General features: G+C 37.6%; 1 protein-coding gene across 1 annotated transcript in view; it reads right to left on the minus strand.

Moving 5' to 3' along the window:
* Positions 1 to 10,798, minus strand: part of SLC1A3 (solute carrier family 1 member 3) — a 68,188-nt gene extending 57,390 nt beyond the window's left edge. The window contains exons 1-2 of the mRNA XM_040579716.1: positions 10,614 to 10,798; positions 8,781 to 9,055 (exon numbers count right to left, since the gene is read on the minus strand). Of these exons, the coding sequence (XP_040435650.1) occupies positions 8,781 to 8,961 (181 nt within the window). The 5' untranslated portion in view covers positions 8,962 to 9,055; positions 10,614 to 10,798. The remainder of the gene's footprint in view (positions 1 to 8,780; positions 9,056 to 10,613) is intronic.
* Positions 10,799 to 13,960: the final 3,162 nt, after the last annotated feature.

The raw sequence follows: 13,960 nt of genomic DNA on the forward strand, positions 1-13,960 counted from the left end.
GGTCTTATGCCTAACTTCTTGTGAGTTAACTCATCTGAAGGATGTGTTGTAGCATAGAGGATTACTCTAGATGTATCCTCTGTATAGGTTATCATACTTGTCGTCTCACTGCTAGCCATTACTCAGAATGACAGAATTTCCCTATCTTAAAAGTCACAAAATTTGCAAAGGGAAACTGGCACCTGGAACAATTACACAATAAGTACTTGACTCCCAGTTGTGACCTTCAAAGTCCCTCTTGGTAAAAAAGCTTAGTTCTAGAAATCTATAAAGTTAAGAGGCGCTTCTCTGTTTTGGAAGACCCTCCCTTCTCACCATTCTGCTTGTGTTTCTCTTAGAATTGCCATGACCTAAACATCTACTTGCATATTTCCAAACTAAGTCCTAGGCATCTAGAAACTGAACACAACTGGCACATGCACACAGAGAATCACCTGGATTTGGGATGCCCTGCTGCGTTCCTGTTACTTTACAGCCTGGGGCTCCCTGTTGCATAGCCATTAGGCTAAAACATCAAGCCACCTTTTGCTCTCTTGGCATATGTATTTGTGTTTCCTTCTGCCTGATGACACAACTTCTGCCTGATGATGAAAGGAATGGTGGAATTGCATCCTTCTGTAACTTGCCTTTTGAAAGGAAAAGAGTAAGCCGATTCCTCAAGTGTTGCTGACACCATTCCCCAGGTGAGGGCTCTTATGCTTTTGGATCTTGGCTGGGTGAAAATACCTGGCATGGTCCTGACTCAGAAAGGAGTGGGAGTAGGAATGCAAACCTGTTTGTTTGTTTTTCTCCTGGCAAGTTTTAGGCAGTTGTATTTGTGGGGTTGCCCTTCTGAGCCTTCTAGCTCTTGCTCATGTACTAAAAAGACACACAGCTCTAAGATTTGGGTTCCATATGCAGCTTCCTTTGCTTACATTTTAGGCTTTGAAGGACTAGATTGTACATCCATGTTTGTTTAAAGTGTGTATTCCCAAGTCAACGTTATTTTAAAAGACATCAAAATGTATGCAGTAGCCTTTCTTATCAGCTGCCTCTGGGTAGTGCTCCCAGGAATTCCCTTATTAATGGTCCTGCTATACAAAGGCAATTTTACTCTTTTTTTAATTTAGTCCTTGTGAATGGTAAAACCAGAGCATTTACTAGAGCCAGTTTGAGGGAGCAGCCTATGTTTCAGTGTAAATAATGCTTAATGCTTAAGCCTCATCTTTTATAGACTTTTTTCAAATAAACGAATTTTCAGTTATGCCAAGTTATAGTAAATGGTGAAAAACAAGGCCAAGCTTTGTAACTGTTAAACTGATTTCCATTTATGATCTTCTATCCATGCCAATAGAAAATACATAGACATGTCAAATTTCAAGCAAGAAAATTCATTTCTTCAATGTACAGAACTGAATAACAATTCAAAAGGTGAATATAACAGCTACTAAGAGAACAGACCTGGGAGAACAATGAGATAAAATGAGTAACAGTAACATTTTGTTATTCTCCTGATTATCCTGTTACCCTGATGTTCTTTTCCTCTTTTCTTTTTTTAACTGTTATCCGTTTCACTGTTGTACAGTGCATTAGACCTATTATTTTCCTCTTTTCTTAAAAAATACCTTATAAAATCTTCATCAAAATACATTTATTTTGTATGGATTTTAAAAAGTTACACACCCCATGGCTTCATCCTGTTGATTAAAAGTGCAAACTATGTCAGTTCAACTTCAAGTCTGAAGGGCTGACATATTAAATGGAATAATCCAGCTCTCAGCAAAATTTCTCTGGAATAATTTCCATTTGTACTTTCCCTGTTTTCCATAGTTTCTTCCTTATTCCATATTGTCAATTTTTGTTGTATCAATGACTAACGAAAATTCCTTGGTCACAGCCTAGTTGTTTCTGATATATGTTGGAGACACTGTAGCATATTCTTTGAACAACACAGTTGCAGAAATTAGTATGGAAGAAACCTCTTAGCTCTTTACTATTTTTTTTTTATTTATCACTTGCATTGCCTTACTTCTCCAGAGCTCCAGCTTGAACCGAGCTATAATATGCTAAGAAATAGATGTATGACGAAATATGGTAAGTCTTAAAGAATCATAGAACTGGTTAGGTTGGAAAAGACCTTTAAGAACTTCAAGTTCAACCATTAAGCTCACACTACTGATTCCACCACTAAGCCATGTCCCTAAGCTCCACATCTACACATCTTTTAAATACCTCCAGGGGTGGTGACTCAGCCACTTCCCTGGGCAGCCTGTTCCAATGCTTGACAACCTTTTAGGTGAAGACATTTTTCCTAATACCCAATCTAAACCTCCCCGGCACAGACTGAGGTGGTTTCCTCTTGCCCTGTCACTTGTCACCTGGGAGAAGAGACCGACCCCCCTGCCTACACCCTCCTGTCAGGCAGCTGCAGGGAGCCACAAGGTGCCCCCGAGCCTCCTCCTCTCCAGGCTGCCCCCCCCCAGTTCCCCCAGCCGCTCCCCACCAGCCTTGTGCCCCAGCCCCGGCACCAGCCCCCTGCCCGTCTCTGGACACGCTGCAGCCCCTCAGTCCAGCCCTTCAGTGAGTGGACTACTGGCTTATAACCTGAAACTTAATGAAATACAAAATCTGAAGGGAATGTGCAGTAAACCAAAGGAACTGGGAAGATGGAGAGAGGATAAACACAACTAATTTGAGTGCATAGATTATTTTATGCAGTTGGTGGTTCCAGAACAACTGTTTTTTTTAACAAGGCATGAAAAAATAAAATGTCAATATCTCTCAGCTCTAGAAGTCGTTGCTACAGTACAAATTATCACAATCCCTGCATTTATATCTTAAATTTTTAGCATCCTTATTAACATCCAGAATATCTAATTTCCTTATTTAACACTCTTTGATACTGGATTTCTTTGTATAGTTTTTCAAGTGCACTTTATCTTCATTCACCTAAAAAGGTAAGCTTTTATACAGGTATTTTTCCTTTGGTATAATAAAATCCCTGGAAACTTTTAGATGCTTGGTTATTTCAAGAAATGGTGTGAGAAATTTAAACCACATCAATGAAAGTTTTGGGGATTCATGAACAACTGAACATGCCATCTTCAACTACACCTTCATTGTGGGCAACTCAAAAGCATTCCAGTGCAGATGACAACTCATTCTAGCTTTACAACAGCTAGGGTGCTAGTAAGGGTCTAACAATGTTAAACATTTACTCAGCATACAAATAACTGGCACCTTGCTTGTGTTTCTGATGTTTTGCAATCACCATAGTGACTACCATGCATGCCTGAAACAGGGAAAGGACTGGCAAGCCCTAATACTAGCTCATTTGATGCTGAAATGTCCTTTTAGTCCCCTTTGATGCTCAAATAAAAAAAAATAATTACAGTCTTTGAGGTGACCACTGTTTCTGTTGTAACATATCTTTTGATAGCACGATTGCTGTATTCTACTGGCTTTCAGGGAATTTTCTTGTAAAATTTCTGAGAAGTCATGTAAACATCCTAAATATCTCATGCAGTTACTGTCCTGCATGCAACCCAGGACAGCCTTGAAAACTGCTCTGTAAGAAGTGGTATTACATAAATAAACTTAAATTTAATTTCTATAGAGAATTTTGAGAATCTCACCTTCTTTTCCACAAGCTGTATGAAGAGTGCAGTGAACGTAAGTTTGTCTGGATTGTTTTATGACCACTCAGATGTACTGCTTTTGAGCATCCCTTTGAAAGCCCACTGATTTGACAATTTAGAGCAAATGAGAAGGTAGCAAGTATACATTTAGTACATTTTTTATCTTTACTGTGCATATACACACAGTTGCTCTCTCCAGAATGCTCAGCTGTGATTTGCAATGTAACCAAGTTTTTTGTTGTTACTCTGTGCCATGTATGCCAATCCTACAACCAGCCCTGTTTCATTTCAGTAACAACAGAGTGCATGGTAGTGAATTCAGATTGTGATCATAAATTTACATAATTTTATTCAGCAAACAACTGCTACACTAGCACACGGTTCACATTTTTCAGCCTGGCTTTTATTACTGGCTACTTAAGAGCAGAATTAAACTTTTTTGTATTTCTATACTTTTTCTCCATTTTGAAAAGGATTATCTCTTTAGAATTTTTAAGTGTTACTCTGGATCTGATGATGTCTGTTTGTGTGGGTTTTTTTCCCAAAATTGCAACCATTTCTTAACTTCAAAAAGGAGTAAGGTTTTGCTGAGCATTTTTTTCAGAATATTATCTAGGAAGGTTTTGCTACTCAGTGAGAACCTGTGCTGCGCAGGTTCTTTAGGAAAGCGTTGGGACAGAGGCAGCCTCAGAGTTCGGCATATATACAATTAATTTCTCCTTAGCTGTCCCCAAACTTTTCTTGATTTTCTTCTTATATGTTAAACTTCCATCTGGTATCACATTTCTGTCTTTATGTTCTGACATATTCTCTCACCTATGTCTCACCTCCCACAGCTGTTTCCCCCCATAGTGATGCATCTTTGCTTTATTATGCAAATTTTAGCAAGGCTGCCTTCGGCAGGCACTGTCACTGTGTTCATCGTCCATGTGTAAGGGGGATCAAACACCCTTCTCTGGGTATGTCAGCCTCAGTCTTCAGTGGATGCAGATGATCTGCCAGTGGCAGGAAAGCTTCAACACACAAGAGGCTGTGTTTTTGGTGGGCGTGATCCAGGATTCTGTCTACCTGTATATTACAGACTTGCACCTCTTTGGACTCATATCATTTGAAACTATTGTTCAGCCCAGACATGCATTGGGGTGGGAGAATCTGCTACTCTGGACAGCTTTTTACGGTTCATATATTTCAGGGTTTTTGTTGCATTTTTGCCTTCTGTATTAAGACGGGCTTTATTTAACTCTTCAGTTTTTTCAGAGACATATGGACGTTGGCAATGCCTTCATCTCTCCTGTACTCCTGTACAACATTCTTCCTGTACTTTTCAATAATTTTTTATAACAATGCTGGAAAGTTTTGGAATCTTATATATGGTGTGCTCTTTTGTAGATGTTATATGTGCCTGTCTATGTTTCACATCCAATGTGAGATTGCCTGCAATTACAGAAGGCTGCATTCAGTAACACATCCAGCCCTGCACTCCTTCACTCAAAGGTGGACAGGTGGTCAGAAAACAGAACTGGATCCATCTCCATCCCCCTTGAGTGTCCCAATGGATAGCTGTGGCGTATAACTTTGGCAGAGTCAAGAGGATTTTAACTAAAGATTTGGAGCTGTAATGGCTTCATAACTATGCAGAAACTGCTTCTTATAGTGTTTGTTTCACAGCCTCCCTCTACCTCACCGAGCCCCTCAGTTAAAACAGTATTTCTTTGGGAACAGCTTCTCAGGATCTCTGCTCAGCAGCTCTCTATGTCTTGATCTTTCCTTCAGTACAAGTTCAGAATCCACAGGAGATTCTTTGGCATTAGGAGTCTTTGGCATTAGAGTAACGTCTGAGGTCCTGTGGCATTTTTGGAAAATGGGACGTAAGTAGCAGAGAATCAACACAGTCTGCTGAAGGAAGGGTATCTGAAAGGAAGGCAGTTTGGGGACAGGATGATGGAGCTAAGTAGTGTGGGAGAGAGCCATGGGAGAGAGGGCATTGCCTGAGATTTTGCTAGTAATTTGGCTAGGACTACAAAGTTTGTAAGACTTCCTGCAGATTTTCCATGAGCCACAATGACCCCTAGCCTACCTTAAATTGCTCCTGGTCCTCATGACACTCTGAATTTACCAGTGGTGAGCTTCCCAAATTTGTCTCACATAATTGTTCTAATCTATTTGCTCTTGCAAGATCCACTGCAGAAAACAAATTTAGTAATTGCAGGTGTACCAGAAGAATCTGGAAACCTGCATCATAACTAACTCACTTACTGACCATGATTTTCTCAAAGTTTCTCAAAAGGCTTGAAAGCAGTTTAAATTTGACTAAAAATAGCAACAACAATCATAATGGCAATGTGCTACCTAATGCAGAATGTGAAGTCAGAAGGACCTTTAATGAGGTTTTTGTGAAATGGAGAATAGTGCCAAGTAATTCTCAACATGAATTATAACTTCTTGCACATTCATAATTAGGTTTTTAAAAATTAATTGGTTCTGTATTGTAGCAGCTAGTGAATTCTGTTTAGAATTGGGTTCAGAATCAGAGGAATGGTAGAAGTTAGGGTAAATGGCTACATTTCTCCTTATCGTGTGAATGCCAGAAAATCTCTGCTTTGTCTGCAAGATATCAGTATACAACCCAAACAAAGGCATGTTGCAGCTACCAATTTCATAATAAAGTTCATGTTTCCACAGACACTAACTAAAGTACCTGTTGCAAAGTACAGCCCTGAAACTAGGGTAAGACATATGATCCTAGCCACTTAACGTCTACCAGCATCAGTCCTGCTCAACAAATAAATCAGAAATGCTCTATTAAATAGACTTTTTGATGTAAGTGCCTTGACAAAAGAGGCCTGAAAGAAATTTTTCTTAAGAAATGTTGCTCTCTTTAAAGCTAATGTTTTGCTTTTCCGGAGTTTAGCCTTTATGAAGATTGCTGAATGGTGAGTCCTACACACTGATGTCATCTGTCTGTTTAGGTTACAGAGCATTAAGCATCATTTCTCATAAATGATTCAACCCTGGCTTGAGTATAGTTTGGTTTCCACCTACACTCACATCCAAGTATCTCTGATGAGACAGCAAGTGGTGCTAATTGATGGGTTAATTTAGCAATGTTGATTACTCTCTGCTAGGAAAGGGATCAAGCCCACCATCTGATTTTCCACAGATCACCAAACAACTGAGAGATGGTAACAATTTAGTCCTTGACAAACTAGACAGATGGAGTTCAACCACTGAGTGTTTTCCAGATGCTTTCACCAACTGTCCCCTGCTTCTGAATATTTCCACAACAGCAAAAAACTCCAAAAACCCCAAATCTTGCCTTTTTGGGAGCTACCAAATGTGAATTACTGTTCTAATCATACATATGTACTGTAGACTTACACCACAAATAACAAATGTAAGAAAATTTTGGAGTATTCTATCATACTAATGAGAAGACTTTTTTTCACATATGACACCATATATGTCTGTAGGTTCATGAGCAGAACTAGAACAGCCAGCTCATCCTAGGCTGTACATTTTTATTACTTTTCAACTTGTGTTCCAGCCTTATTGGTACTCTGACATTGCTGTTTGTGGTAGTGGACCTGTGGGCATGCATTTGTCACCAGTCATCTAACACTAACTGGAACATGCAGTAACAGTAAATATACTTGTCCAGCCTACATTTCTGTTCTCGCATTGCCAAATACACAGGAGTCACACTGGAGCTAGATGAGCTAGAAAAATTGCAAAAGCACATTGGTCTTCTGCAGTATAGACAGGTGACAATCTAAGAATTGCGTTCCTTTGAGGTTGGACAGCATTTCAAACCCTGTTCAATTTGTTCTGCCTTTCCTATCCAGCGTAGATAAAATACCTAAATTTTTTACCCCTCATATTAATGGGAGTTTTGCATGGAACAAATTCTTATTTAAGAATTAAAATCACTTGTGATTGAATACTGTTGGCAAATATGAAAGACTGACATTTCTATTGTGGCAACAAAGTACTTGATTTTACCAACATGAAAATTAATGTAGTTGTCTCCCAGGCAAAGACCATCAAACCTGAAATGAATTTAAAAAAACCCTGCAGATGCAGTATCAATGAACAATAGCGGTAAAGCCCTAAAATTTTAATTCTTGAAGAAGTTGTAGGAACATAGCAAGCAGATTTATACAGAACAGCATTATCAAGGACGTTAGGCCCTACATAGGTGTAGGATATATACCCTTATCTTTCAAGTGCTAAAATTTGTGTTTTCATGAACAGATTCACAGTTTTAAATTTTAAATTACTTAGAAAATGAAAGTAGTACAATAAAGCCATAATATTCTTACTCACACTATGAAGAATGGTATTTCATGAAACACATGGTGTCGTTTAGAAAATCTGTGGTTAAATGAAAATTACCAACAGTGACCATGCAATTATACAAAGGAAAATTTGTTTTAAAAATTGTAAGCCTTTCTCAGAAGATTGTAATGTAAATTCAAAATGTGTAGCAATATTTTCAATTTACATTTTGGTGCATTCCAAATCTAAATGCTATTTGATGTTTTGGATTCCTTCCCATATACACTAAAAAGGCATTGTCAGGTGCTATCTTGCAATCCTTTGAATAAGTAACATTGTCTTTGTTACCCCAATTGCATCTGAAAGATGCATGTATAAGATTGCGAGTAACAAGAGAGCTTGTACTTTGGTTTGGTTTTTTTCCATTTATCAAGTGAAAACTGAAAAGACTGAGGCTGTAATATATACTTTTGCTTAGAAATGTCCCTTGATGTCATTAATTGAGGACTTCTCTTTGTCATTGCAAGGTATTATTTTTTGATAGGTCAGGTAAATAAAAGTTACATCTTGAGTGTTGTGCTGCAGCTGGATTTGGTAGGAAAATATGTCATTGAGAACATTCAGTTATTCTATCTGATTCTTTAAGGGAAGGATCCATAAAACAGCTGGATTTTTTTCACCAAAATTTTCCTTTGGAGTACTAGAATAATTAAAATAGCTCTTCCCTAAACTTCAACATGCAGCTGACAAAGCAAAACTCTCCAAGCCAGAGCATTCTTATCGGTGCAGAAGAATTTGGGATCTCATTTGTAATGCAAATTGCCCAGGCAAATTGTCATTGTCAAATACATTGGAGAACAGAATATTCCTGTTGAACGAATTACTCACCAAGAATCACAGCAACAACCGTGAAGAGCACAAAGGCATTCCTCAATAAGTAACTTTTAACATCATCCTTTGTTATGCTCTGCACTTTTTTTTTTGCCAAAAGTGTACGTTTCCGGACTCCTTGTTGAATGCGTTCCATCCTACTTCCAAGTTTTGGATCTTCTCCGTTACCTTTAGTCATCTATCTTGCAGAAAGTTTTCTTTTGTAATTAACTTCTGTCAGTATCCCTTGAGAGAAGTGGAAGACTCTTTTCCGTGGGAGGTACTGGAGAAACCTGCAAGACAAAAAATATCAAATCTTGCAATAATATTTTAGAGAAGTGATTAGCCATTTGTTTACATGGAAGTAAATATTCTTCGTGTTTCAGTAAAACTTGTATAATTTGTAATATCTAAGTTGTTGATTGCAGATTTTGATACATAGCCTCAATGACTGTGTAAAGAACTCTTTGAAAAAACGATTGTATAGACTGATCATGATGTGTCCTGTGTCTTCTGAAATTAATCTGAATTGCTGTCATACCATAAAAACCAGGAGTACCTCATTTTTTGCAGTTGCTAGCAATATACTAGTGTAAAATCAGTACAATTTGTAGAAGCCTAAGGTGCTATAATGTTTAAAACTGCCAGCCTTGCTTTTCGTCTGTTTAGCAGGCCTGTATTATCTGAAAAAAATTTCTAGCTCGCTTTCACATTAACCATAGGAGAGAAATATTTTGCTTGAACTGGTACATTTAAAATGTTCTGTATTTTCAGATGTTTTTAAATGGTTGAATGCATTGGCTGAATTCCTCCTTTTCACATGGCAAAAAGCAGCAGGAATAGTTTATTTATCCCTCAGCCACTACTTAGAAGATATGACTTTGACAATTTTGTGTTGATAACATTCATCTTTGAAGAGTATAAACTATTCAGAGCACATCTGTAAAACATTGGAAGATATATCCCACTTAGCTTGTTGCTACAGACTAATACAAGTTCACATTGCAAAGTAATGATTGCCTTGGCCTCACAGCAATTATGGGGATATAATCTGATTTTAAGAAATCACGTACTGAATCTGCCTTAAAACGTTTTAATATTAAAAATCCTTCATTAAAGACATTATTCTTAATTTTTAAATTATCTTTTTTTGTGCCTGCTTGTGAAGCCTGCACAAATGTATTTTTCAGACTAAGAATCTCATTTTCTGAAGTCTTATTTAATACATTGGCATGCTTTTATAAAGAAATGAGAAATTAATAGATTTACTTGCTTCCAATTTATACACAGTCTGAGCCTAACACCTTACTTTTAATAAATCTACTGCATAAATAACTTTATTTAGAAAGCCCTTAGGATATAAATACACAGGGTTTTCAAGCAGCACGTTTTAGAGGAAATAACAAGTAACAAAATCACTTTGATGGGATTTGATCGCTGTTTCTGCCATATGTTTCAAGACTGGCACTTTAGTGCAACGCCCTCCCTGAATTTTAACAGATGCTTTTTATATGCTTTTATTTAGACAGTGGAAACATACTGAGCTGGGTATTTAAACTAGTAAGTATTGGAGCCTGGACGCGACTACTGTGTGCCAGCAGGATTTTTTTCAGAACAATTAATTTAAGAATTTTGTAAAAACAAAACAAAAAAAGCCCACAATTCGTTCACAGTGCCTTTTCTTTCCAAGATGAATAATGCAGCCAATCTGTCTTTTATAACTTACATTAAGGTCAAGACAGAACGTGGGTACAGCCACAAGGATCATTGCATTAAGTGGTGTACCAAGGCAGAGAGTGAAAAATGAAGACTTTGTACTCCAAACCCCACCAAATGAAACAACTGTCTCACCTTTTCAGACCGGTGCCCCAAGGAGACGATGGCGGCAGATCAGGTAGTGGTTTCCCAGCAAATATCGGAGCTGCAGAGCTGGGTGAGTGGGAGGCAGGAAACACTGACAATCTGCATGTGCGCTGGCATACAGCAATTTACTATCACTGTAACTTAAGGAAAGGGGAGGAGACTGGCAGCCCAACTCTGGGAAAAAAAAAAAAAAAAAAAAGAAAACACGTTAGAAGAGAGGGGAAAGCTGAGCTGCTGGAATATTGATTAGTCTTGGCACAGTGAAAGCAGGGTCACTTTCTTTGTTTTTCCTTTTAGACCACTTTCACGCTTTGTCAGTTCAGCTTCGTTAGAAATGCAAAATCAGAACCCAGGATGAATTGAAGGATCGCACACACACGCACAGAGCGGGGGAGGCTGGAGCACTTCTTCGTTAGACATTCCAGACTGGAGATCTGAACAGCCTAAACAAAATTATGTAACACGACACCTGCGCTTTTTTAAATAAATGGTAAAATATGTGAGCATGCCAGCTTGTTCTAAAAACAGACGTGGTGTGAGGCTATCATGTATATTTTCATTCTTAAAGACAGTTACTCAAGATCTGCTCTCCCCAGGGTGGGGAAACAGGCATATCTTTCAGAAGCAACTGGAGCACTATCAAGAACAGAGAAAAACATAATCAGCTGTAATTCTTTGTATGTTTCTTGTAGATATTCAAAACACACGATGAGACGTGCCTCTTCTTTAGCAATTTAAACTCACTGGTACTAAGCCCCATTCAGCCTGTATCAATAGCACGGAATGAATGATGAAGGGAAAAGCATAAAACATCCACTTTTGAGAAATAAGTGGCCTTCAGGTTTTTTAGCATTTAAAAGTTTGTACTACTGAAAAGATACTTGCAGAGGAGTGTCAGGGGAATTCCCAAAGACCTTCTTTCACTTTTTAGAGGAACACTTTCATTGTAAATGTTGCTAAAGTCAGGTTAAAATATTCCATAATTATATTTCAGTGTATCTTTCATGAGATTTTTCAGTGTATTTCCTTATAAGATGAACAAATACTGTAAATGGAAATTTGTATAAATTTATACTAAACATAGAGCTTCAGAAGTTTGTTTATAGATGATGTGGCTTCTAATGTGTGGGGGTTTTTTTGGTGGAAAGTAATTTTAAGTGTACAGAAATAATCTTATGTACTAGACACCCAAAAAAATAGTTCGGTACAAAATAAAATTAAGAGCAGTGTTACTTCCACACAGTCACAGTAACTGTTTTACTGAAGTGTTTCCTAATTTAAATGTGCTTCAAATAATGATGTATAATGTACGAAAAATAATCTTACAGTATAATGCAAACTTGCTCTTGACTAATGCAGGTTTGAGATTGAACTGTGTACCATGGAATACCAATCTTAGGTATTGAATTTAAGAAAGAAATTAACTTCTTAATTGACTGAAAAAGGCAAGAAAAAATGTTGACAGCTTGTGTTGCAAAGATAAAAACACATGCTGTATTTTCTAATACCTGACAGCTTAAACAACTCTCCTTCTTTTCGTGTCGCAGTTCTAACATACTCTCACCATTTTGCCTGGAGATGGGAACTGGCCTTTTAACTGACCTTTGGCCTTTAGTGATCTGCTTGTTTGATCTTTCTTTTTGGATTATGGCATGCTTTCTGTGGGACATTCCAGATAAGGACTTCATTCTGCCCTCTGCTCATATGAATAGTGATGTACCAGTTGCCTTAATGGGACAGGGCTCAGGCCCCAGATGAGGTGATAAAAAAGTATGTCATCATTTAATGCGTTCATTAATAATGGAGTCTGTGAGAAACAAGGATAATCCTGTGAGAGAATGACCTATTCAGTGAGACAAAATGGAAATTGACAATAAGCAGTAGTACAGCTTAGCTTAACTTCAGTGATACTTTTATTAGCTTGCAGTGAGCAACAGATACTGTTACACAGTGCTTAGAAAAACAGAATATGAAGACCCTTTTTGGCAAAACGTTCTTGTTCAAAATGTTTTTCCTCTGTCCTTCATTTTGTGACATTAATTTATTTTATTGATTTTAACTTTGATGGTGAAATAAAGGAACTATAAGGTATAAAGAGTATTATCCTTTTTATTACAGTAAACATGTATCTTAGATATCAATATATCTGGATAGAAATAAATGAGTCACAGTTCATAGCACAGTGTCACCCTGCAATACAAGAAACTGCAGTGTACTAGAGCTTCCTTTTACATATACAATAGATTTAACAGATTTAATATACAGTGTTTAATACTAGGACAAATACAAAATGTTACTGGTTAAATGCTTCTATCTGTGATTTTCCGTGGTATTAATAGTTTCTAGAGGGAGCAACTTAAAACATAAAGTTACTAGAAACACTAGACTTGAAATCGGATCAGCCAACACTAAGAATATAGGAAAGCATCGGTATGTTTTGTAGAGTAACAGAGGGCAGCAGTCATTGATGTTATTGCCAGTTTTATAGTGACAAAACAGTTACATGCTTCTATATGCGTTGGGTTTTTTGTTTGGTTTTTGTTTGTTTTTTTCCTCATAAAAGTCAACAGGAAATGACCTAAGCCCTTATTGAGCCTGTCTATGTTGTCATATTAGATCAGCACTCTAATTTGTGCTTGGAGTTTCAGCTTCAGTGCTTCTTTGACAGTGCATCAAGTGGCTTGCAAAGCAGGGAAATGCAAGTGTAAGGTAAGGACTGGCTTTAACCTGAACCTCATCCTCACAGGCAGTGTGGATTCAGCCATCTTCAACTCAAGCCCTGTTTGGTTGTGGCTAACAAAATCAGTCAGTAAATGTACTTTGCATGTTGGCAAAGTATCTGAATGCCTTTGTAAAATAAGTAAAGGTATTAGAGTGGAAGCTGCTGTTCAAACATAAAGCATTGTTATTTTCAGCTGACTAAAGCTGTCAGACAAAAAGCCAGGGAAGTCAGTTGTAGCAAATGCAAGAAGTGAAAATGAAGCAACAAATTGTACAACTGTTTCATTTCCCAGAGAGTAATATATCTAGTAGGAGAGTGCACGGATCCCAGCTGAAATAAGCTTTTTAACATTCAAAGTAACCCAGTCTTCACTTAATAAATCAGCACTACGAATTAATATTGGCTGAATCTTTGAGGTTTTGGAGTTTTAGATAGAAGTTCAGTGAAATATTATTGAAACCACAATAGCAAAATTGTAATAGATATCTTGTGAAATAATATGTTTATTCAAGATAAATGGTATGCCAGTATGTTCCCACTCTTCAATTAAGTTGGACAAAGTAAGAATATATGTGACTCCCTTGCAAGCTCCAACTGTTCGTTATTTTAAAAG

Source organism: Falco naumanni, chromosome Z (assembly GCF_017639655.2).
Source record: "Falco naumanni isolate bFalNau1 chromosome Z, bFalNau1.pat, whole genome shotgun sequence".
Classification (NCBI taxonomy): Eukaryota; Metazoa; Chordata; class Aves; order Falconiformes; family Falconidae; genus Falco; species Falco naumanni.